General features: G+C 36.7%; 1 protein-coding gene across 2 annotated transcripts in view; it reads right to left on the bottom strand.

Annotated features, from left to right (window-relative positions):
- Nucleotides 1–26,227, bottom strand: part of Utx (Utx histone demethylase) — a gene marked incomplete in the record, with an annotated part of 320,022 nt that overhangs the window by 32,128 nt on the left and 261,667 nt on the right. For both annotated transcript variants that reach the window (XM_081756709.1, XM_081756710.1), the window contains 5 exon segments: nucleotides 4,059–5,682; nucleotides 11,451–11,582; nucleotides 12,398–12,527; nucleotides 21,723–21,882; nucleotides 23,032–23,132. In XM_081756709.1, coding sequence (XP_081612835.1) covers nucleotides 4,059–5,682; nucleotides 11,451–11,582; nucleotides 12,398–12,527; nucleotides 21,723–21,882; nucleotides 23,032–23,132 — 2,147 coding nt within the window.

Genomic DNA, 26,227 nt, shown 5'->3' with positions numbered 1-26,227 from the left:
ATCTTAACAAACACTACCGAGCGCATGCACACTCATCACGTGGAAATCTTTAAAAAAAGACTTTATGCGTACTTAATAGGAACCTATCACACAAAATTCAATTATAAACAAGACTTTGAAGTGATTTAATAAAACAAACATACTAGTACTAATACTGACCACAAACTCGTATTTATTCTTCTATCATGGGCGTCTCTGGCGGGGGGACGCGTCCCCCCCAATATTTTGAAGTGACATGATCTAAAATTACACTGAGATACTAGCAGTTAGATCATTTCCTTTGATGTCCCCCCCAAATTTTACATGCCAGAGACGCCAATGTCTTCTATACACTGGTCTTACCACATGTCATTATATCCACTGCATTTTTTATACAAATTGAACATTCAGTATCAACCATGTGTAAACATAGTTACGGCCAGCAAATCACAGTCCCAAATCGGTCGTAGGTTACAACAATGCATAACGTACGTAACCAGTACAACAAAACCAGTAAAAATGTACATAATATGTAGAGAGACTGTCATTCTCATTCCCACAACTGGCTTTTTTTTTTTTTTTTTTTTTTTTTGAGTACAGTATATGTTTATTTTTTCTTTTTACTGGGAATACTTATTATACGTAGAACTTCTTTTGTTTCGAATACAATAAAACATTGGAACCAAGCAATAATTATAAATTGACGTAATATCTCGGCATTCTAAATACTCTCATTAAAATTAACAAGTAAACATATGACACAATCTGGCCTATACTCGAACAAGTAAACATATGTTAGAGCTTGCCCTACACTCTAACAAGTAAACATAAATCACAATTTCGCCTACACTCGAACAAATAAACATATATCGCAATTTGGAACACACTCGAGCAACTAAACGTATGTCACGATTTGGCCTACACTCGAACAAGAAAGAAGTCGCGATTTGGTCTACACTCGAACAATTGGCCTACACACGAACAAGTAAACTGATGTCACAATTTGGCCTATACTCGAACAAGTAAACATGTCACAATTTGGCCTACACTCGAACAAGTACATACGTCACAATTTGACCTACACTCGAACAAGTAAACAATGTCACAATTTAGCCTCTCTTTAGCTAATTTATTTTCTTCTTCTGTGACAGTTTTTTTTTTTTTTTTTTTTTTAAATATTAATATTTAACTTGTGTGAAAGCTATTGTTGGTTCTCACGATTTTTATTTCTAAAGATGATTATCTTTTTACATCCCTTTTAACTTTTTTTTAAAATATGCATTGATTTTTTGAGGTCTGCTTTATATCTTTTGTGATAAGCTCTAATGTTTATTAACATCGCTTGAGTAATAGGAAATCTCTGAATACTTTCGTGAAATCTGATCGCATTTTCCCTGACTATTCTGTGAAATACAGCTATTTTCCTGATTTCCCCTGGCTTTCAGGTCAGTGTGATCCCTGCAATAACAGCAAAGAAAACAGAACTTTTTACGTACATTGCGTCCTATTTTTTGTTCATTATTCACGCTTCCTGACTTTTGACTCGCTAAATATAGCACTTTGAAAAAAGCAATTTACAATTGTTAATAATAAATCGGAGAAAAATATACGATAATTGTCAACTACACAGGTTAAGGCCTTGTCAGGTTAAAATATTCAAATTTCCAAGCTGATTATTGAAATAAGATTAAAATCAATATTTTATTCAATTTGTTAATGTACCATTTTCAGAAGAATGTAAATCGAAGTTTTATTTTTAAAAAATAATCTTTCTTAAAATTACACATTCAGCAGGCCCAGAAAAAGAAAATCGAGATCATTTTATTGTCATATTTGTAACACAAAAGACCGGTTAAAACAGCGTTTCCCAACCGGTGTGCCGCGGCACACTGGTGTGCCGCGAATGGACCGCTGGTGTGCCGCGAGGAAATCGAAACAAAATTATTAATTCTATAGCAACCAAATTGCAAGACATAGGAAAAAATGTGTATATTTTTGTATTTCACATTACTATGAATTTCTACCATGGAAAAAGTTACTGTAATTGTAATATACGTATTATTCTACATCTATTACTGTGTAACAGACAGTATTTCAGCTCGTACACATTTCCACGGTTAGCTGCTATGTTACGTTTCAATTGAGAGTCATACTAACACCGAGAAATGGAAGCACTTGTACCGTACGCGTCAAGTGAACGTTCGTAGAACACTCATTTGCACGTGAATGACAGAACAACACTTTGCTCAGCAGCTGTGTTTTGACTTCGACGCATCGCAAGCTGTGTGATTGCAATAATATGCACCGGTTTTGATTAAAACAGCAAAGTTAAAAGTACAAGACATTTGTTTGTTCGTTCGTTATTTAGTGATCTTCGTTCCTAGTGAAAGATTGGATACAGTTTTCGAAAAAAAAGCGTATTTTTAATTGTTTTCTATTGTTTTCTCTCTATTGTGTTCTCTATGCAATTGTTTTCTATTTTAAAATTAGAATAAAAAATAAGCATAATGAATTAGCATGGGGGGAAAACCAGTGATCGAGCTTTCATCTCTGTGAGAAGATCAGTAATCACAGAAAAAAAATACCATGGTATTTTATATTTGCAAATAATAATAATAATAATAATAATAATAATAATAATAATAATAATAATAATAATATATGAGTGTGCCGCGAGAATTCAAGTTACACCTGTGGTGTGCCGCAAGTTGAAAAAGGTTGGGAAACGCTGGGTTAAAATATAATACTGAAGATACAGTAAAACCTGTCAACTTGGCCAGGTTTGTCTTGCTGGATTTTCCCATAAGACATTCGTTACTTATTACTCTGTAAGTTGGCCACCTATCTATCTTGGAAGTTGGTCGCATTGAAGCAATGTTTATCCTATGATGATAATGATAAATTTACCTGTGTATCTTGACCACGCAAAATACAGTTTTGTTATTTTAGTTAACTCTTTCGTATTCCCATATGAGAGGCAGATGTTCTGTATTTGTAACTGGAAACAAAGAAGCGTGGATTTTTACTTTTTTTTTTTTTTTTTTTTTTTTTTTTTTTTTTTTTTTTTTTTTTTTTTTGAGGTCAATGGCAAGAACACTACCCTGATAAAGGGGTGGTGAAGAAAGATGTCAATAAGAAAAAGCACGTATAGGAATTCAGGAAATGGTTGTATGTATTTGTTTACCCTGTTTGTTTTGGTAAAACCATTAGCAATATCGGCTCCTTTTATCAATGGGTAGCTTTAGTAATTCCGGAAAATTCTCAAGGTTAAAGATAACTATCTCAATTGTCAACTATTGGCACCTGACGGCTTGTCCAAAAGTAGCGAAGGTTTTGAGATATGAATTCCCTTAAGATTTTCTCAAAACATCTTTTGTTCCAAAGGAAACATTTGTAGAATGTGCATATGTGTCAAAATAAATAAATAAATAAATAAAAGAAATGCATCTAGAATGAACCACCATTTGTTGTAACTAACTGATTTGCTATTTTTCGAAAGGTATCTACAGAATATGTCCGTCATTGTTCAATTAGTTCAGTTTAGAAGTAGCTGTCGTGCCATTGCTTATTAAAATTTTACAATCAAGTAACACTAGAAACTATTCTAAAAATACACTAGTCATCACACTTATTTTCTGTAAATATCCCACTTTACAATGAAACCAATGGTGGCCAACATAGACTGCTTTCACAGTACATAATTACAATCAAATCAAGATTGGCAAGCACATTTCTTACTAAGTGATCATTTTTAATTTGCCAGAAAATTTGCTCCAATGAACATATCGATTTAACATATAAACTGCTCATCTCAAATATTCAGTTTTACTTCATCTGTACCGTAGAAGAACAGGACATGGTTTTAGGTTAAACTTACTACGTTACTAAAAGCAATGCTCACATTACCCGTTGTGAGGTCTCGTAAGAACTAACTCAACGGCTAACAGCAAGTACAGTGTATTCATTTAAATTATCTTTAAAGATAAAAGCATTACCCACACAAAAACGGAAACATTATTGGCATCTTGTAACTTGTCCTTACAATCTATTAGTTGTTGAAAATTTTTAGACGATCTTACCTAGTTTTAATGCAGCAGCCAGTCCCCGAACCACTGCAATAGGGTGCTGAAGACAAAACTCTTGAAGTTGCGGACTAAAGGCGTCCTTCTTGTTTTCCAGATACACACTTGGAGTTGGCGGAAGCAATTGTTCCCGTGTAAGTTTCGCTGGGGGAGGGTCTGGCGGTGCGGGAGGCGGGGCTTTGTCCGATAATATACTACTCACATTGACTCCATTCAAGCCTTGTCCTTTGCAAGCATTTATCACTTCCTGAGACGACATGTCAATGTTGAAATCCACTTCACTTGAATCCACGTCACACTTAAACGGTTCCATTTTTGGTACGAACACTGTATTCACTTTTAACTGGGGTGTCGAGGTGGTGGATGTGACACTCGGTGGAGATTCGGATTTCAATTTTAAATGATTGGACACAGGCACTGCAGGAGTTCCACTAGGGCTGGTCGAAGAGTTCGGAAGATGGGACGTCGGCGTGGAGGTGACCTGAGGCTGTTCAGGTCTTGGGCTGGGTGTTGTGCTCGAAGGCATAAGCGATGTGCCATTTAAGGGTGATTTGTCCACCTGAGATATGAGGTTTGATGGTGAGAAAGGGCCAGAACTAAGTTGACTCACTACGTCACTTTCTGTTTTCACCAACTCGTCACTGAGATCTTTATGATCCTCTAAGTCTAAGTCGGAATTAGCGAAATGTTTCAGGAGATCTTCCGCGAAAGAGGTAGTAATATCTTTTTGGGAAAGAAGGGCGTGCAATTCTTGGTCACTGACAGGAGTAGCGTTACTAACATTTATATTATTGAGATCCTTTGGTAAAGCTGCGTTACTTGAATATTGATAGTTCTGCGTGGCTTCACTCGACGGCAGTGACACTTGCGGGAAACCGATGGGACTCTCCACACCGCGTGCAGTCTGACTGAACGAATACTGACTACCAGACGCTGGCTGGATATTATTTTGTGCAGGAACTGTGTTTGCAATGGCCTGTGGCTGTGAACTTGGACTGTTCAGAGTGTTAGACGTTACTCGGTAGGGAACACCACTATTTGTAACCTGGTTTTGAGGTAGGTCCGATTTGTAAGGCACATTCTGGGTGGTTACTGAAGTCACGACATAGCCACCATCAGAACCTTGCCCAACGTAATTCGACGTCTGGTCCCTTGGTTGGTGCTGGGCCACTGGATACGAGGGGTGAGACTTAATCACGGCAGCCTGATTCGCATATCCAGGAGTAACGGTCCGTTGCTGAATCTGGCCAGTCATTTGGTGGCCAATCACATTCTGTTGGCCGATAAACTGTGACGATGGACGTGCTCGCTGTTGTGCTTGTTGAAGTTGCAACGACACTGGCTGGGCAAGCTGTTGTTGAGGCGCTACGGAGGCTTGTTGTTGTTGTTGTTGCTGCTGCTGCTGCTGCAATCTTAACTGCTGCTGATGCTGCTGCATAAGCCTGTAATTATGCTGAAGCTGTTGTAACAGATTCTGCTGTTGTGGGTTCAGATTGCCCTGGTTCTGCTGCAAACACTGTAACATCTGCAACTGCTGCTGGTTCAAGTAGAACGAAGGAGTTGTACGCTGTTGAGGAACAGCCATGCTCCGTGGTGGACTCGGCTCTGGGATATCTGCAGGCTAAAACAGAGAGAGAGGGAGAACATAGAAGTTGGTTACCTATTTTGCGAGAAGAAATATTAGTCTCCTTATTTTAGATTATTTCATATCTAGTTACTTCAAAACAACCCAAAAACAAGAACTACAATGAGTCATTGTACGCAATTGAACATACCGCCTCTGCTTCGGAAAACTCAACAGAGTCCAAAGAAGAAAGTTAGTTAAACTACGGTAGACTTCCAAACTATGAGACCCAGTAATCGAAGTGGATAAAAGCAGAGGCGGTATGTTTTATTACGATTTTGACTCGTCATACCGGCTATCTAAATGATGAAATGCAGTAAGGGTAAGAAAGATTGCATTTCTATGCACATAATGGCTGAAAACCCATGGAGACCTTCTCTTTAGTTACGGAGGGGCATGGAGAGATTTTGATCCATCGCCAACAACTTTCTGAAAGAAAAAAATATCCCCTTATGTTGTATTCATGAGAATTATAGAGGAAAATGCTCAAAAAAATGAGTTTTTATATTAATTTCCGGTGGGAAAACTCCCGGACCCCTCCACTCGAATGAGGGATATTTCAAACCTCCGTAAAATCCGGCCACCAACAGATAACCCCTAAATTTGCCCATGCTCAAAACACATTTATTAAGACAAGACAAGACAAGACAAAAATTAAGACAACAAGACATACACATACATACGAAAGAAACAATTCAATATGACACATCAAAATATAAACCAGATAAACTTCTTTCGAGACATATCATTTTAAAAACAAGAGGTAGAAAAAAAGATGAAAGTATCGGTGTTGTCAACTTAGAAATAATTTCTACATAAGAAATAAAAATATTTTTACGTGCAAGACTATTCGTGAATTACTGTGTATAAAAATGGATTTATTGAAGGTATTTAGCATCTACTTTCGAGTGACGATATGTCTTGATCACTGAAAAACCAGACGCGGTATGCCTTCATTATTGAACAACAAGAGGCGGTATGGTATACCACTGCATACCGTCTCATTTCGACCACTGATGAGACCTAATAATAAAACAGGAAGTGGTAGCCTATCATTTCCGGTTAAAACAGGTAAAGAACGTCGGATAAGGAACCAGCTCTCGAGAACGCTGAATCCAATTTCTTGCTATCCACAACCGTTTCGACCCAACACTGATCTGTAATGAAATGGACAGTAATCGAAATTTCTACAGCTTAAAGCTTTCGTAAGAAGATAAATAAGGAAATAGAATTTATTTTTATGACACTGAATTCACATCGAAGAAACCACTTCTCGCCATTTGTTGGACACGTAAACTGGCACCACGTACTGACATTGGCACCCAAATAGGAACATCAACATGAGCTGGCAACTTTCCCTACGTAAACAAAAGAATGCTCAAATTGAGCCTGCTGTCCCACAGATTGCTGCACCATCATTCAACGTATGACTAGTAGCTAAGAAAAGGTGTTCTTCGCACTGCTCTACCCCGGTCAGTCACTTCTTTGTATTTCTCCCACGGGTTTTATTCTTTTTCTCCAGTCTTATACTGTTCGTGAACAAGGCTCTAGGAGAGAGCCGAAAGCTAGGAACTACAAGATATTTCAGGAATCACAATTAAAAGTGAGTCAGAAGGTTGTTAAAATTTCTGAGCGTGTTAGTATATTGTCTGATATTTTACACTTTTGCTAGAGGGATTCTAAAGCTGAAATGAGATCTCTTCTTGTTTACGTAGAAAATTTTTACGGAGATTTATTTATGAAACAAGTCTTCTGAATATATTACCGTGTGAGAGCCCTGTAGACATTAATATTGTTAAGTCTCGTAAGTGCTAGTAAACTATATGAAACTCACTCACTTGAATTTGATACACTTAATTATAATAAAGTAAAATATTTTTACGTTAAGTTCGTAGTAATTATTTTCTTCTATATCTGGAGCTCTTTGGGCTGATATCATTGTCAGGGAAACATTAATACGAAAAAAAACTGTGAGCTGATGTTACATACCTAATATTTTCCCCAAGCCCACGTGCCCAAATTCCGTTTTCTTTCTCTTATGTACTTTAATGTATGCTTTATTCAGTCTTACAACAAGAGTCTAAAACATGACATACATAATGACGAATCCATAATAATTATTAAATTTTATAAAGAACACCAACTATTTACAATTTCTTATAAAAAAACATTTGGGGTAACGGTCCAGTTTGTGGTCCTGAGTCGCTCCACGCCATCTGTTAGCGACTGGTGGAACTACGTCCTCCTAGCGACGAACACGCCCTGTCACTAACCGGTGTATCGGAAGCTTTCTAGACTTAGGACGACTAAAATTCCGAAAGCACCAGCCAGGAATCGAACCCGGGACCACGCGGACATGAATCCAACGCTAGTGTCCCCCCACAATTTCCTATAGCTGCTTTCATATTGCTTCATTGTTGCCAGTTCCTAAGTCCATCTTACTTAATTTTAATGAGTGAGAAAATCTCTAAAGATATTTATGCTGATCATTTCAAAAGCGTCCAAACTAAATACAAAAATATTTATAAATAAATACCGCTTCATAAAATTTAAGGATTATGGTTTCATCATTATCTATGCTAAATTTTATACATAGATACCTATTATAAGACTGGATAAAAGATACGTTAGAGCACTAAAAAAAAAAAAAGGATTTGACAAGTAGATTTGGAAAAATATTTAGGTATGCGATAGGAACTCACAGGTTTCTTCAGAATAACGTACCGGTCCAAAGAGATCGAAGTACCGAAATATAGAAATATTTTCTCTTAATTTATTATACATTAAGATTCTGGTGTGTACCAGAAATTGAGTTGAGTTGATTTTGAGTTTAACGTCCCTTTTCAGCAGCGAGGCTATATGAGACGTGGACCTACTGATTAACGTGGAAACCGAACCACATGAGCTCCCGCCGGGAATCGAACCCGGGCTTCCCACGCCAAAGGCGCGTACGCTAACCGCTTAGCCAAGGAGGAGCTCATACCAGAAATTGAATACTTCAACTTTTTACATGTCATTTAACTTATGTTAAAAATACAAACCAACGATTTTCCTTCTTGTAGAAATTATATTTATTATTATTATTATTATTATTATTATTATTATTATTATTATTATTATTATTATTATTATTATTATTATTATTATTAAATTACATAGTGACAATATACACAAAGATGAAGAGGGTTGTTTTTGTAAAATGGAAGAGTTAATTTTATACCAGAAGAGTTGTTTCTAAAAGTTACGAAACGATTTATGAAAGAATGCATCTGAGATTCATGTCCTATTCATACGACCAAATGTTAGTTTAATACGAAAATTCCAAATGCTTTTCTCTTTTCTTTGTTTTCTTATTTTGTAGAAAAAGTAATAGTGTATGAAAAACAATATGTAAACTCACAAGTAACACTTCACATCGTTGCTGCCGGTCTGACGCTAAACTATACATTTTCGGAAAGCACTAGTCCTAAATAGGATAACTACACAGTGCGACGGTCAGACGTTGCCGCGTTCAGGACTTATGGAGCGTCAAACATTAACATGGGGTTTATGAGAGTAACCATAGCAGTCGTATTATTTCATGCTAATTCGTCTTGCATTTGAACTCTGTGCTAACATGTGTGTTGTAGCAGTCGTATTATTTCATGCTAATTCGTCTTGCATTTGTACTCTGTGCTAACATTTGTGTTGTTTTTGTTTTTTTTAGGTATGCGTTGTAAGATGGATCCGAAAGTGGTCGTTTGGGCTCTGGTGGCCGAGATCGGGACAAATGAGCGCAATCCAAATTTGGAAGAGCAAAGGATGGTGGCACACATCAAGTCTCTTTTGACCAGCGGGATGGAAGTCGTTGAAGAGATTCGTACGCTCGGCTTCGGTGACAGTGATGGTGACCAGGGGGACGGAGACATGGATTTTGGAGACGAGGAAGACCAAGAGCAGGAGGATGCAGAGATGCCTTCGTCATCGCAGCAGTCTCATACGTCTTCCGCATCTGGCTCATCAGCGTCAGAATACCTGCCCTCTCCTGTGAAGAAGCCGAAGTTCCAGGATCAGCCTCCAGAAGACTCCAAAATGACACCAGAGCAGTGGCGCGAGTACAAGGCAAAAGCCTATGCCTACTGGACGGTAAATCCAAAAACAGGTAGGCCTTGGAACACAAAGACCGGTCGTGCTACCCACTCGACTCTGCAGAATCAGTTCAGGTATATTCGGAACATTGGCGTGCTACGTCACTTTGGGGCAACACAAGGCAAAGATGACAAGAAGACGCTGATGGCAGAGATCAATGAGGCAGTTCGGGGCATGTTCGCGGAGAAACAGCACACTGCTATCATTCACGATCGAACGTTGCGAATTTGGGCTAGGCAAACAGCTAATGAACTGGACCCTAACAAGAGTCTCAAGTTCAAGGCATCACCGTCGTGGGTGTACAGATTCAAGAAGCGCAACAACATCGTGGACCGTGCAATCACCCACAGGGTCGGCAGGACCTGGCAACTGAAAGAGTTGGACTTGCAGCAGCAGGCTGATGCTTTCGTATTAGCGACTCGCGAGCTCATTGCAAGCGAAAGCATCCCACCAACGCAGGTTGCCAATGCAGATCAGAGTAGCTTCAAGAAGTTGTTGCAGAGTACTCGCACTCTCCGTACCAAAGGAACAACAGTCGTGCGAGCGGTTGTGGGATCCATGAGCGCAACAACCCACAGCTACATGATCATGCCCGTGATCACCATGGCCGGAGAGATTCTGCGGCCGATGTATGTACTGGTGTCGGAACCAAGTGGAAAGTTTCCGGGAAACAAGCCTGCAGATCCACCGAACATCAAATCATTTGCTGGCAAAACGTCCAACATGAACAGGGACGACCTTAAGGACTTCTACGAGCAAGTGTTCTGGCCAAGCATGCCTGATGATCGGAAGAAGATCGTTTTGCTATTGGACTCGTGGACTCTGAACAAGGACGACAATCTATCGAACGCACTGAAGCCTGCCGACGTTGCGTTGCACAAGAGACTGATTCCTGGTGGTTGCACTGGAAAGATTCAGCCTTTAGATGTGCATTTCTTCCGTCAGTACAAGTCCTTTGTACGCTTTGTGACCGACACACTGGCCATGGACAGTGTCATGGATATCTGGCATCGCGATAGATTCCTGGCACTACAGTCGTTTTCACTCTACCAGTTCAGCGCACCCCGATTCAAGAACCTGATCCGGTACGCTTTCCACAAGGCTGGCTATCTGGACGAGGAGCCGGGAATGTGGATCTCTCCGCACGAGTACTGCTTTGACTCCCTCGACGAAGGTGACGTGTGCTTCACGTGCGGCGAACTACCGTTCGTCAAGTGTGCACACTGTGAGCGCACTCTTTGCATCTCTCATGCTCTGTTCGACGATTTGCACATTGATTGTACCCTTTAACTTACGCAAACAAGTGCTCAATCAGACAACGTCGATTCAAACGTCACAAACCTTGTGTTCTTCTTCGTTTCCTGTAACTCTCATAAACCCCATGTTAATGTTTGACGCTCCATAAGTCCTGAACGCGGCAACGTCTGACCGTCGCACTGTGTAGTTATCCTATTTAGGACTAGTGCTTTCCGAAAATGTATAGTTTAGCGTCAGACCGGCAGCAACGATGTGAAGTGTTACTTGTCAGATAATAGAAATAGATCATGATTTTAGTGGGTAGATGTTGGACAGACTAGAATTAGACTTATAAGCATTGCAAATTCTTACTGTTAGGGTGAAAATGGAATTCCTATTACCTTGAACCTCTTGGCTGCATTTCCTTGCGAGTTCTGTACTGCCGACTGCACAGGATATGGAGGCGGTGGTCCCTGAGGCGGATGACCATTTATACCATTTGTTACAGCTCCCCCATGGAACTGCTGCGTACCCTATGAACACATACAAATATTCAACTGCTAGGCTTTTACAGTCTACTTACACTTTTGATACATATCGTAATTTCTTTTATAAGTATCGGTTACAATTATTTAGATATAAATATTCTTACACTGTATCTGGGCTTTTGAGGGAAAAAAAATCTGAAAAAGATGCCAGAGAGCATCGAAATGATTTGAAAGAATTTTTTAAAACCCTCGATACAACTACGTAAGAACAATTATTCAATATGTATTCCATAGTACAATTAGCAGTTAAAATTACTCAATATATATTCCATAGCTCTACAACTAGCAGCTAAAATTACTTAATATGTATCCCATTGCTACAACTAGCAGTTAAAATTGCCCAATATGTATTCCGTTGCTACAATTAGTTAAAATTACCCAATATGTACTCCATAGCTACAATTAGCAGTTAAAATTACCCAATATGTATTCCATTGCTACAATTAGCAGTTAAAATTACCCAATATGTATTCCATTGCTACAATTAGCAGTTAAAATTACCCAATATGTATTCCATTGCTACAATTAGCAGTTAGAATTACCTGCTCGAAGATTGGTCATTATTACACGTTTATGGTTCTTGTACACCATGAATTTTTATATTTACAAATTAACTTTTCTCACTACTGTCTCGAAAACTACGCATGACGTATATCATTTGGTTAAGCTCAATAAGATCAAACTAATGGAATAATTCTGACATTTGAACAGTTTCCTCCCTTTTATTAATGATGTAGAATTTGATCGTGAATACACATCATGGAAACGACTCATGGAGACCAAATAGCTTAGCTCCTTACCTGAGTATAGCCCTTCTGAAACACTCCCGGCCGTTGCTGAACCAGAGGATTCTGCTGTTGTTGCCTCGATGTCATCTCCGCAGAGATTGGAAGGTTCCACGCTTCTTCAATGGATGGGAGCTGACGGCGTCTGTAAACAAAAATAAAATATTGAATAAAATATCATAATAACCACTTAGACAACCGTAATTCAAATTCACGTCACACTTTCTTCAAATCTTATTACAACTCTAGACAAGTTATTCTTCTCCTTTCACTCTTTATTACCAATCTAGACCAATTATTATCTTTACTTCAATCTTATTACCATTCTAGATCAGTTACTTTTCTTTCTTCAATCTTATTACCACTCTAGACCAGATATTTTCTTTCAATCTTATTACCATTCTAGACCAGTTATTCTCCTTCCTTCCTTCAATCTTATTATCACTCAGACCAGTTAATTCTCCTTGATTCAATCTTATTACCACTCTAGACCAGTTAATTCTCCTTGCTTCAATCTTATTACCACTCTAGATCAGTTATTTTTCTTCCTTCGATCTTATCACCACTCTATACCAGTTATTCTCCTTTCTTCAATCTTATCACCACTCTATGCCTCTAGACCAGTTAATCTCAACATTCTTCCAGTCACGGCATACCTTTCTCTGTTGAGTGAACGCAACGTAACAGCTACCAACTGCGCGGTAGACTATCTCACCTCCAGTTCATCATCAATTCCTGTACGAACAAAACTATTGTGTACAGAACAATAATCTCAAATTGTTCATTAATTATTAGTATCTAATTATGAACATCTCTCGAAAATAACATCTTTTTAAATCTCTATATTCTTGCTACTTTTTCTCCATATTTATACTGAATTATATATGTTTATTGATTCTTTATTATAACATTGCCTCGAAAGTTTCGCAGCATACTGTAATGTAATTTACGATCCTGCGATCGAATCCAGGCCATAAATTACACCGGGAGTGGAAAACTCCTTTTAGAAAAGGATATATTAGTAGGATAGCAGATTAGTGGTTATCTTCCTAGATTTAATAAGCCAAACATAAACACTACGAGACTAAAGAACAATATTTGAATAGGGAATTGTAAGATTATATTTAGTAGTTGAAAAGTCGCAAGGTCGGTTATATTTAAGCCAACATAGCAATATAAAAAGTTTTTTCTTAAACAATTTTGATGAAACAATAGCTAAACCAATTATGTATTTGGTTCGTAATAATTAAAATTATTATAAAGGTGATTACCAATACCTATATATCAAAATACAACGTACAAAATAATTTCTTTAGGAATATCAGCTAACTGAATACGAAATTACGGTATGTTCAGATACCAAATATCCTTGATTGCAATGTCCGCGTTTGACCTCCCACTAACCGGGACTCTTAGCTCAGGTTCAGGCAATAATGCAGCATATATTTCTTTCCAATAGAAAATAGCAAAATCACAAGCCTAAAATTCGCTATTTAAAAATCACTTCTATTAAACACGCTCTGAAAAATTAAACTAATTACGCAAAGTTACTAATCAAAAAATTATGTATATAAATATTTACGAAAATGCTGCTCTATTGGCTTAACTACCCAAGTAGAATTCCTCTGGTTTATGGATAGGTGAAAAACGGCTCACACTTACCAATTTATGTACCAACTAACCACACTTTTACATATTAATTACGTTGGCTTATACAACTCTTACTTTTATATACATCGAACAATTTGAATTACTTATTACACGTGGCTTTCTTATAGACACGTTACACTTTCTACAGACAATTCACTATTGGTAGCGACACATATAAACGTCGTTTAATTCTCCATTTAATAGTATACGTTGGAAAATACTATCATGGGAGGAACTTTCTCTACATTTCCGGATACAATGTCGATATTAAAGAGTTCGAAATCGTTACTCGGAAATGGTCTGTAGATGGCAGCAATAGTAAATGTTACATAACCATGCTTAGACTGTAAAGTTCTCAAATCATGGGTCGCGGGCACATCGACACATAAGAACAAAGCTCAGAATTACAATATGAATCTTTTGCAAATATTAAATTGAGTTGAATATACCAAAATATGCTGAATAATAGTAATAGATAACACAATGATCCGTAACTTATTTCCTATATGTCACATCCTCAAAGAAAAATCTGACAAAAAACAAAAGAAAAAGAAAAGAAGATCGATTTTGGATACGAAAGAGAAATAGTAAAATGAAAATATTGAATGAGTGTTATTTTAACTACGCATTCATTCCACATTCATACTAAAAATAATTATGATCATGCTATCCAAAATAAGAGAAAATGAAAAGCCCATGAAACACACTGCTCATTCATACCAAAAATTAAGTAGGTTACTACACATAATGTTACATTCCAATATTAATTCTCTCCTCTATTTCAATCTATTGGACGTATGTTGGAACGGAAGTATTTTTATACAATGTTTCAAGTCACCTACCTTACAACAATTTAAACCAGATAATATCAACAATTGAATTCTTATTAGAAAATTATTACCTACAGCAATCACAAAGTTTACCGTAATCCTTAAATAGGAAAATCGACGATCGATTTCCTATGTGTATTGAAGGAAAGAAGCAAACGGGGGCTTCCTGGAGAAATAGAAAAAGAAGAAAGCAGGATCATTTCTTACATTTAAAAAACACACACAGATAAATCTCAACAAACGACGAAAGTCATTTTTTTCCTGTATTAGGTTATTAACCAATATTTTCTTTTTTCTTATATAAAAGATTTAAATTAATAATAGCATATAGGTAACGATAAGATACAGGGTGTTTCGTATTATCTCAATTCTTTGAGGATCTATTGGAGATAAAGGCGTTGAAAATCACTCTTTGTTGGTGATCGTGTTAAACAATATTCCTGTAGTTTAACATTTTCATTATAAATAATTACGTCATCATAATAATATTCCAATCCCTTTTTTCTTAAATTATGGAATGACTTATTCATCACCCCCCATTAATGCAAAACCACCAAGCGTAAAACCAAAGGGAATTTGTTTCTATATATATAAAATTTCCCCAATGAGTAACAAAGTAGTAAAGCGTTTCGAATGCTCCGTTACTTTCAACTGTTGATACGGCGAAGACAAATCATAAACTGAGTATACTTTTTCATTACATAGAGAAGAGAAAACATCTTCCATAAAAGTGGATGGCTGGCTATCAACTTGCAATAATCCCTCTTATTATTCAACTTGCAATAAGCAATTACCAATCTCATACTCCTCTTCCTTCCAAAAAATGAAAGCGGAAAAAGCCACCAAACTATTCGGAAATATCTGTAATGTAATTTACGATTCCGGTATCGAATCCACGCCATCAATTACACGGCAAGTGGAAAATTCTTTATTTAAAAAAGCATTCCCCAATATTTGTGGGATAGTATATTAGCGGTGATTTTTTTCTACATTTAATAACGTTAAGCCAAAACTAAACACTACGAGACCACAGAACAATATTTGAATAGGGAATTGTGAGATTATATTTAATAGTTGAATACTCGCAAGCTCGACTTTCAATGGATAGATTGTAAGTATATACAGGGTGAGGCAAACATCAAGTGGATCTTCTTTTTGTTTTTGTTTTGCAGATTAATCCATGGCGAGACGATATTCCATTGAGGAACAAAGGGAAATAGCCACCTGGATGGAGGTTTTTCAGTTCCCAGGCATCGTACAAGAAAAATTACCCCCAAGCATCGTCCCCCGACCTGACGCCATGTGATTTTTGGTTGTAAGGTATAATCAATGATCGTGTGTATATCAGCTAAACCTAGCAACTTGGACGACCTGAAGCACCATATCATTCAGGTCATCGCTGCTGTCTCCGCCCAATCAACAATGGACAGACTACATAGGTGCATTGAGATGGATGGGTGCCTGTAACCAAATCCTTGCCTTGTAATTTTACGTGAGTATACCCTCATTTAATGTAACATCTTTTTGCCTCACCCTGTATTTAAGCCAACATAGCAATATAAAAAGTTTTTTTTTTTTTCTTAAACAATTTTGATGAAACAATAGCTAAACCAATTATATATTCGGTTCGTAATAAATGAAATTATTACAGAACGTTATTGCCAATACCTATATATCAAAATACAACGTACAAAATAATTTCTTTAGGAATATCAGCTAATTGAATACGAAATTACGGTATGTTCACATACCAAATTTCCTCGATTGCAACGTCCGCGTTTGACCTCCCACTAACCGGGACTCTTAGCTCAGGTTCAGGCAATAATGCAGCATATATTTCTTTCCAATAGGAAATAGCAAATCACAAGCCTGAAATTGGCTGTTTAAAAATTACTTCTATTAAACATGCTCTGAAAAATTAAACTATATTACGAGAAGTTACTAATCAAAAAATTATGTATATAAATATTTACGGAAAATGCTGCTCTATTGGCTTAACTACCCAAGTAGAATTCCTCTGGTTTATGGATAGGTGAAAAACGGCTCACACTTACCAATTTATGTACCAACTAACCACACTTTTATATGAGTCGTCCGGTTACAAAACAACTCTTGTCCATTTACAGATAATCCCAGAAAACAAAAACCTGTAGGATCGATCCCGTTTTGTAGAACGAAATATCTGAGGATTTTTAGGTTTTTCACATCAACACATGCAGATCCTACATTTTTGGTAAGTTTTCTGGAATTTTTTTGTAAATGAACAAGAACCGTTCTGGAACTGGACGATTCGTATATTAATTACGTCGGATCCTACAACTCTTCCTTTTATGCGCCCAACAATCTGAATTACTTATTATTCGTTGCTTTCTTGTAGACACGTTACATTTTTTACAGACTATTTCGCTATTGGTAATCTATATTATAAAAGAGAACGTACAAAACCTTTGTTCCCTCATCACGCTAATACGGCTGAACCAATTTCTTTTATTTTTGGGGGGTTATTAGGATTTGGACCCTAGATGGTTTTTATCATATCACTTTAATTTTTAATTACCAGTGTCTTGAGATAATTGACCATTCAAGTGTCCATACGTACAAATCCTTTGTTATTAGTTCATCATAGGTATAAAAATAAACGTATTTATATGCAACCCGCATGACCGTGTCACTCGGCGGGTTAACATAAATGACAGGCGTTTTAATGTTAACATTTACTGCAATTTGAAAGCGAAAAAGTAAAAATTATCTAAGTAACAAAGTTTATTGCGTTCCGGGGTGACCGCAGCGAAGCGGGTCACTCGGCGGGTTAACATAAATGACAGGCGCTATAATGTTAACATTTACTGCAATTTGAAAGCGAAAAAGTAAAAATTATCTAAGTAACAAAGTTTATTGCGTTCCGGGGTGACCGCAGCGAAGCGGGGTGAACGCTGCTAGTGATACATATAAACGTTTAATTAACCACTTAATAATATACATTGGACAATGCCATTGTAGGAAGAATTTTCGCCCTCTATATTTCCGGATACAATGTCGAACTTAGTTTGAAATTGTTGCTCGGAAATGGCCTGTAGAGGGCAGCAATAGTAGATGTTATATCTAACCCGAGTTCTCAAACCATGGGTCGCGGGCACGTCGGCACATAATAACAAAAGATCAGAATTATAATACGAATCTCTTGCAAATGTTAAATTAACTAATTGGTTTATCTTAGCTTTACCACCTTAAATAACTTGAACTAGACAAACAAAGCAACATTTATTTTAAAAATAATAACTGTCACACATTTATTATTTTAAAATAAAAGTCGCTTTGTCGTTTTTTTTATTATTTATTTATTTAAATTGAGTTGAATATAACCAAATACGCTGAATAAAAACAACTGATAATTTAATAATCCGTACCGTATTTTCTATACATTAGAATACCATTGAGAACAACTGTCTAGACCTATCAACTAACTGAACATGTAAAACACAATCATCAGACGAACATATTAATGTTAGTATTGTTTTTCAAATAATACTTTAGGACTAGGGCATTTGAGTTAGTGTTTTCAGTTATAATTAGGGCTCCGATTTCTATGATTTAAAAACGTCCAAAATACTCATGCCCCTAAAAAGTGATAAAATATGACCCAAAATATCACAGAATGACTCAAAAATAAATTAATTCTTTCAAATATTATTTAAACTTAAGTTTTTAATAAATAAATTCCTAAGAATAGCTTTTTCTTAGGAGTAAATAAATTCCTAAGAATAGTTATTTCTTGGGAGTAAATAAATTCCTAATAAGTTTACGATTTTTTTTTACCAAGAATGAATATATTTAAGCTCTGAAGCGTAAGTCACAGCATATTGCTTACCCCATAAAAGGAAAGTTTCATCACCCTCTGTTCTCGCTGTTAGTAATGGCAAATATATTTCTAAGCAATAAGCAAAACTCGTCTAAAATATGACCAAAAATATGCCTCTATATCACTTCCACCCCAAACATGACCAAAAATAAGCTTCTATATCACTTAGATCCCATATATGACCTAAAGCTAAAATGTAGTTTAAATATACATTTATATGACTAATAAAGGCTGTATTTTAGTGTTCACAAGTGTCAGAAATGTGTTTATATTTAATTAGACATATTAAATGATTCCAGGATATATTATGGAAATCTGAGCCCTAATTATAATGGTCAAACTGCAACCTTGGCTTAAAATTAATTAGGCTAAAGATTAACGAGGACACAATAGACTAAGCAGCAGAGCGATCAATCCATGTGAGCAAAGATTCACTTGTGATAAATTCTCCCACTTTTACATATAGTGCGTCCAGTAAGAGAAGGTCTCTGACAGCTCGCAATGACATTGCCACTACTCGCGTGTCAAGGTTCTTTTTCGGTGCAACTGTAGTGGCAATTTAATTAATGGTATAAGACAGAGCGATCGTGGTTGGTAACACTGGTATCAAAGTAGAGGCTGCAATGTCCCACCGCATGTGTTAAGAAACGTCAGAGACCATCTCTTGTTGGCCGTGCTATAGTACCTCCAATCTGATAACACTTGAATAATCTCTTTTTTTGCATTCACAATCCGTCCCAATCAGCCTACAAAGGCACAACTTCAAGCCGTTAAGGTAAAGATTTTTATTTTATTTTATTTATTTATTTATTATTTTTGTTCGTGTGTGGGTTTTTGCGGGGTTCTCCTGTTTCCTCCCACTTCCTTGATTACACCAACAGGGTGGCCACTCATTTGGAATTTCAAAATTCCCTGACTTTTCCCTGACTTTTCCAGAAATTTTCCCGGTTTTCCAGAAAATTTCTAGAGAGATCTAAAATTGGTATATATAGGAACCTTGGGCAACTCAGGGACACGAACCCCTAAATTCCAGTAAAATTATTGCTTTTAATTATTCTTTTGTGATTCCAGGCCCCCGGGCATTTGTCCCTTATTCCCCCTCCCCTGTCGCCGGCCCTGCAAACCCGTAAACCATTATTAAACACAAATCATGTGAGTTATACGGCAAAGAAGTCCATGTGTTAAGAAAAAGAATTACTCGAAAACATGGTATTTTGATCCAGGCCCATAGCTAGGAAATGGCCAATGGAGGTGGAGCCCGCACCCTGCGACAATCCTCAACTCCCTGGACTGAAATTTTCATTTCTTTTTTAAACAAATATATGTTTAAAAAATAAGTAGTCAATCATTCTTAAATTTATTTTCTTGGAAAAACACCATTACAGAATTTACATAAAATCGGTTTAAAATTGCAAAATTCAAATCAAGAAACTGTTCTACTCATTATCTACTTATTATTCGTTAATTTGCAATCAAATATTTCTCCGGATTTAACAACAAATATACAATACCTTCACCAGGTGTGCTTATTAGCAACCTCTGTCATATTGCAGTACAAGGTTATGCTATCGTTCTTTGACGTCACAAATGAATGGAGAGGACATATGGAGCTACCTGTATTAAGAAGTAGCGGACTTCGGTCTAGAAAGCCGGCATTAACAACTTTAGGTAGGCCCGGGCCCCAAAGGTTTTGTCGTGCCAGCAGTGGCGTGCGGTGGTTATGCAACCGGGGAACAGGTCGACATAGATGGGAAATATTGTGTAACAAAACAACGGAACTGAAGTAAATGAGCACTATTAAAATGTGCTTTTAAGAAATCAGAAAAATTTGTTTGAAGCTGATTTTTTAGAACAATAGTACATGCAGTAGCGGAATTGGGTGTAAAAACTAGGGGGAGGGGAATGCCATTACTTCAAATTGGTGGTCAAAAGGTCAAATATCTGTAAAAAAGCATGGCCAATTAATCGTGTGGCGCAAAAAGTACTGCCGCCACTGAGTACAAATGCATGTGGAATCCACACAGTTTTTGATTCCACATAGAAATACACGCATTAACCAAAATTCCACACATTTTGTGGAGTTCGACACACATTCGGAACTCTCCCGGCAGAAATACTCAACTATCGTTCAGCCTTTATATTAATCACGTGACCACCAAAACGGGATGCAGGGGCGCAGCCCCGAGCGAATTCTGGAAATCAAGCAGCCATCGAACTAAACAAGTGTGTTAATTACAAAATGGTCCCGATTTCGCTCCAGCTCAATTCATGGGCAGCACTAAATGACAAAAGAATATGAAGAAAGTATGCGCAGCCCAAACCAGCAGAGCTAGATAAACGAAAGCTGGAAGGAATGAGAAATCTGGGGGCGAAGCCACCAGCGACCAAAGCTATTTTGTATATAAATAAACCGGCTAAATGGCTAGGAATACAGCAGAACGTAAATTTTCTTCCGAGTAAAAATTCCATGTTTTTCATCAAAATTCCCTGACTTTTCCCTGACTTTTCCAGAATTAAAAAATTCCCTGACTTTTCCCGGTTTTCCAGGTTTTCCAGGTGAGTGGCCACCCTGACCAATTTATTCATTTCTCATCATCACCGTCTCCTTTCGCCTAGCCGGCATAACCGTGACACGTAAAACTCACAGATTTTATCTCATTTTTTAAAAAATCTTAACAGTAATGGTGCCAATTCTACATTTTAACTCCTAAACACAACATCCACATGTGGCCTTACAAGGTAAGTTTTTAAACAAACCCGTAAATACCATTTTTATTGATTCTCTTTTGAAATGGTTGAAAATTTCGTCGATGAAGATCCTGACTATGTTCCCGAAAGTTCTACAAGTTGTAGCAGGAAAAACAAGGAGTATCATGATCATATCAGTCCACATACCACTTTTGTGGGTTATTATGTTTTACGCCCAAACCCCTTATTATAATCTATAAATAACTTGTATACGATCTTATTATGTAAAAGAAGTAGAGAGCGAGGTACGTACTTGCTTGTTACGCTTGGCATCGGGGCGTTGGCAAGGTGTGTCTGAAGGAACTTAATACGTTGACTGAGGTTAGGATTCATGGGCTTATTATTCCCACGAGTAGCGTTCACATAACACGCAAAGGCGTCACGTGGCTGGCTACAAGTTTCATACAATATTCCTGAAAACAAGAAATCAATAACCATCAGTTAATATATAAAGAATTCGCGAACAATTGAGATTAACAAGAAAACTACAAGTTGTTTAAAAAACCTGAGTACTTGGCTTATACATTTGCACTATACGTGTACAACGTGCTTCAATAATCATGTTAGAAAGATGTTCAATCTCTACATTTTTTTTCTTTATATATAAGAATATGTTTAAAATTTTAGGACTGTTTACAAACAATATTTAGTATCTATCTAGAAGGGAGTGAGTGGAGTGTAGTACATAACGAAGACCGCATTTCAGTAGGAGGTAGAATGATCAGGTGTATACGGTTTGTCGATGATATGGCGCTTGATGCAGAATCTGAAGACAAAATCAATAAGATGTTACAAAACTTGAGGAAGGCGTGTGGAGACTATGGAACGAAAATAAATGTTAGGAAGACAAAAGCCATGATGACTGGAACGAAGCGGTTCGGTGTCAAACATAGAAATAGGAGGCGAGCAAATAGAACAGGTGATTACTTTTCGATGCGTGGGTAGTATTATTAGTGTGAACTTTAAATAAAAGCAAAGATAGGAATGGCGAAAGAAGCCTTTAAAACAGAGAAAATACTATTTTCTGGAGCCTTGAATAAAGATTTGTGAAAAAGACTCATAAAATGCTTCGTGGAGTATTGTACTGTATGGGTCAGAAACATGAACATTACGCAAAATTATGAAAAACTATTTTTGAAGTGTAGGTGTGGAAAAGAATGGAGAGAAGTGACTGAGTCGAGTAGAAAACTATTGAGAGGGTGTTAGAAAATGGTAGGAAAGAAAAAAACAATTTTAGATATTATTACGAAGAGGAAGATAAATTGGTTGACACATTGGATGAGAAGGTAATGTATCATGTGGGACGTTTTAGGGGTATGGCCCCAGCACAGAGAAGGAGAGGACGAAGTAAACTACAATTAATGAACAATATCAAACAGAGAAATCGTATGTAAAAACAAAGAGCTAGTTGGAAGAACGTGAGACATGGAAGCTTCTCAGTTGCAGCAAGTGATCTGGCAATAATGGCACTATACCTATGATTAAGATCAACTACAAAAAATGCCGATTAAACTACCTAATGCGCTAAGTAACTTGATAAACACGCGTAGATGAAAACTCACCTAGATTAGTCCACGCTGCTGTGTGACTCTTATCCAACTGAACGGCACATATATACGCCTGCAGTGCATCCATAGGCTGGTTCTGCTGCTGATACAGAACCCTATCAAAAAAAAAAAAAAAAAAAAAGTATCATTAGTTTAAACACATTTAAATGCACAACAATAGGGCTTTAAATTCTCCCAATACTACTGAAACTTATCAGTGTAGATATCTATGTTACCCTAAATATTTGATAACCTTTGCATTACCTTTGCCCAATTTTACATTGTTCAAAATTAAATAAAGCTTATCTAGACATTTTCCGGATCGAGAACAAATTATATGTAATTACACAAATAATAATAATAATAATAATAATAATAATAATAATAATAATAATAATAATAATAATAATAATAATAATAATAATAATAATAATACAGAAAATGTACGACTCGTCTGTTGATCTCTATTTTTCAGTTGAAAATTTAATTTAATTTGCTTATAGGAAAAAATTTAGTGCAGGAAAAAATTATTTATGCCTGCATTTTCTAAATATATTGTACACAATTACTTCCCTAAAAACGAACTAAGCTTCATAATAATAAATATATGAGGTATTAATAGAATTTCCTTAAGGTTAGTTTAATGGGACAAGCTTTGCTGATAGATGTCACTACAGTCTTCGTCTCTCTCTCATGTATTTTTTACTTTTCACGAAAATTCACGATTTCTCTTACAAATTTCAACCTAGAGATATCAAATTTTTCGAGAAGAAACTTTATAACCCATCGAAGACAACAATCCATGCCGATTTTTTATTTAGTTTTCTTCATTGTTGAAATGGCTTGTTTGTTGAAAGGGTTATCCAAACCTTTAACAATATAACTCTTCACACACAGGACATGATACCAGTCTTGGCACATATCACACTTGATCCATTCATCCCTTTGGAGTCCACTAAATTTTCCTTCACAAATATGGCAAATACAATCATATTCCTCACACTGTGTGGGTGAGCTTGTCCTCTTTCTAGGCGTAGCATTTCTGGCGTTTTCTTCAATGGAACTATTATTATCCACTTATGCTTTAGATTTATTTAATGGATGCCTGCTCGTTCACATTCTCCACACATAGACTGTGACAACACCCCTCCCACAAAGGGCTGGGGTGATAGGACTGGAAATGGACGAAATGTATCCAAGCTCATTATGAACTTGGAAGATTGTAGAATTTATATCATCCATGTTATTACAAATTATGTTATTACGGAAGGTCTACTTTAGTTAACATCTGCAACAGCTCCTCACGTCCATTTTTCTCATTACTTTAATAATAATAAAAAAAAAAAAATATGTGCCCATATTAAACTGAATTTAAAAGCTCATATTTCACAGACTGCTAATGATATTTTAACGTGTTGTAGTTGACAACTCTGTTTATAGAAAAGAAATGAACAGAAGACTGGCATTGTGTTTCTAGACAAAATGACTAGCTATAAATCCATTGAAAAATTATATACAACGCATAGACACCAAGTTTTAGCTTATTATCCATTACCCTAAATTTAACTGTAGCTCCAAAAAGCTACATTTTTTTAATTTTATGTACATATAAACTTCTCTTTATGTTCACAACTGCAGCGAACGAACTTGGGCTACTCTCTGCAAATTCATGAAATTCCAAATAATGCTACGAATTCGTTGTATTTCTCTTGCGAAAGGTATGTGTATGCTGTGCGAGTTAAAAGCTTCGCGATGCTCATATTAAACTGACTTCCCCTATGTATGGGAACAGTCTATTTCCCTCCTTTCATTTTAAAGACAGATTTGCGCCGATCCTTACTTCTCGAGTGTTACACAAGTGCTGACGACTTAATAAATACCAATCATTTCGGATACAGTATTGAAGGCCTTCCTGTGGAAACTACATGATACATTTAAAGTAGTAAGCTTTTTACTTCTTGAAGAAATATACAAGCTTCTCACTTATTTATGAATATTGTCTTCCAACAGGGTTGGAGCTTTAACTTGGAATTTTCCTTTACCTACTTACAATAGAATGAATTCATTAGTTTCATTTGTGCATATTTAAAACGTTTTCGTTGTCAATACAGAAAATAACTGGAATTATCCTCGTCGACTATGTGACTCAACAACAAATAGTGAAATCGAAGGTGTGACTACACAGGAGTGTGTCGTCATTAGAATAAAAGTTTATTATACGTGAATAAAATAGAAACACAGCAGTAAACAAAAATACTAACGCGTTAAAACATCTAAAAGCACATCATATGCGAACGGTTTCGAGACACGTCTCACTTCCTCCCTCAGCGTATCTAACGAAAACTTGTTGCCCTATACAAGATAACTAACTAACTACTTTATGGTCTATGGAACCCGAAGGTTCAATGCCGCGTTCACAAAAGCTCACCACTGATTTCTACCCTTAGAAAACTGGATCCAGTTTCTACTTTGTATTCCTATTTCTGCGAGATTCATCTTAATATTGTTCTCCCATTTGCGCCTTAGTCTTTCAGATGGTCATTTTTCGATTAGACTTCCAGTTAAAACTCTGAAAGCGTTCCTACTTCCTTCCTTCTGGCTATATGACCCGCCCACCTGAGCCTCCTAGCTTTGATGACCTCAATCATGTTTGGTAAACCGTATAACTGATGTAGTTGCTCATTACGAAGTTTCCGCCATTGCCCATTCCCGTTCCTTTTGGGTCCAAATATTCGTCTCAAGACCTTGTTCTCAAATACTTTCAGTCTGCGTTCTCCCCCAGAGTAAGCGACCATGTTTCACAACCATACCGAACGAACAACAGGTATCATTTTATATATTTTAAGCTTCAAATTCCTCGAGAGATTCTGCGAGAACAAGATAAAATGTATGACACTCTCAGTTTGTCCATCTCTGTAAAATAAAAGTGACAGAATTGTTTCTGTTCCTACCCATAGTTAATAAAAAATCCATGGTATATACTTCTACGTAGGATCATAAACTTAAGGCTGTTAGTTATTTCTAATCTTATTTAGATGTACATACCACGAAAAAATTCTCATTACATAAATTAAGAAAAGACTGAAAACTTACTATCAAACTACAAATTTATTCCAAAATATTTATTGTACAGGACTGACAAGTAGAGAAGTTCAACATAATGTCATTTACGTGGGAACAAGTGTTCTTTAAATGTACTGAGGAAAAGGTG

This window comes from Thermobia domestica, chromosome 4 (genome assembly GCF_964235325.1).
Source record: "Thermobia domestica chromosome 4, izTheDome1.hap1.1, whole genome shotgun sequence".
Taxonomy (NCBI): Eukaryota; Metazoa; Arthropoda; class Insecta; order Zygentoma; family Lepismatidae; genus Thermobia; species Thermobia domestica.
The sequence above is the reverse complement of the archived record's forward strand: the minus strand, read 5'-3'. Positions and strand labels throughout refer to the sequence as shown.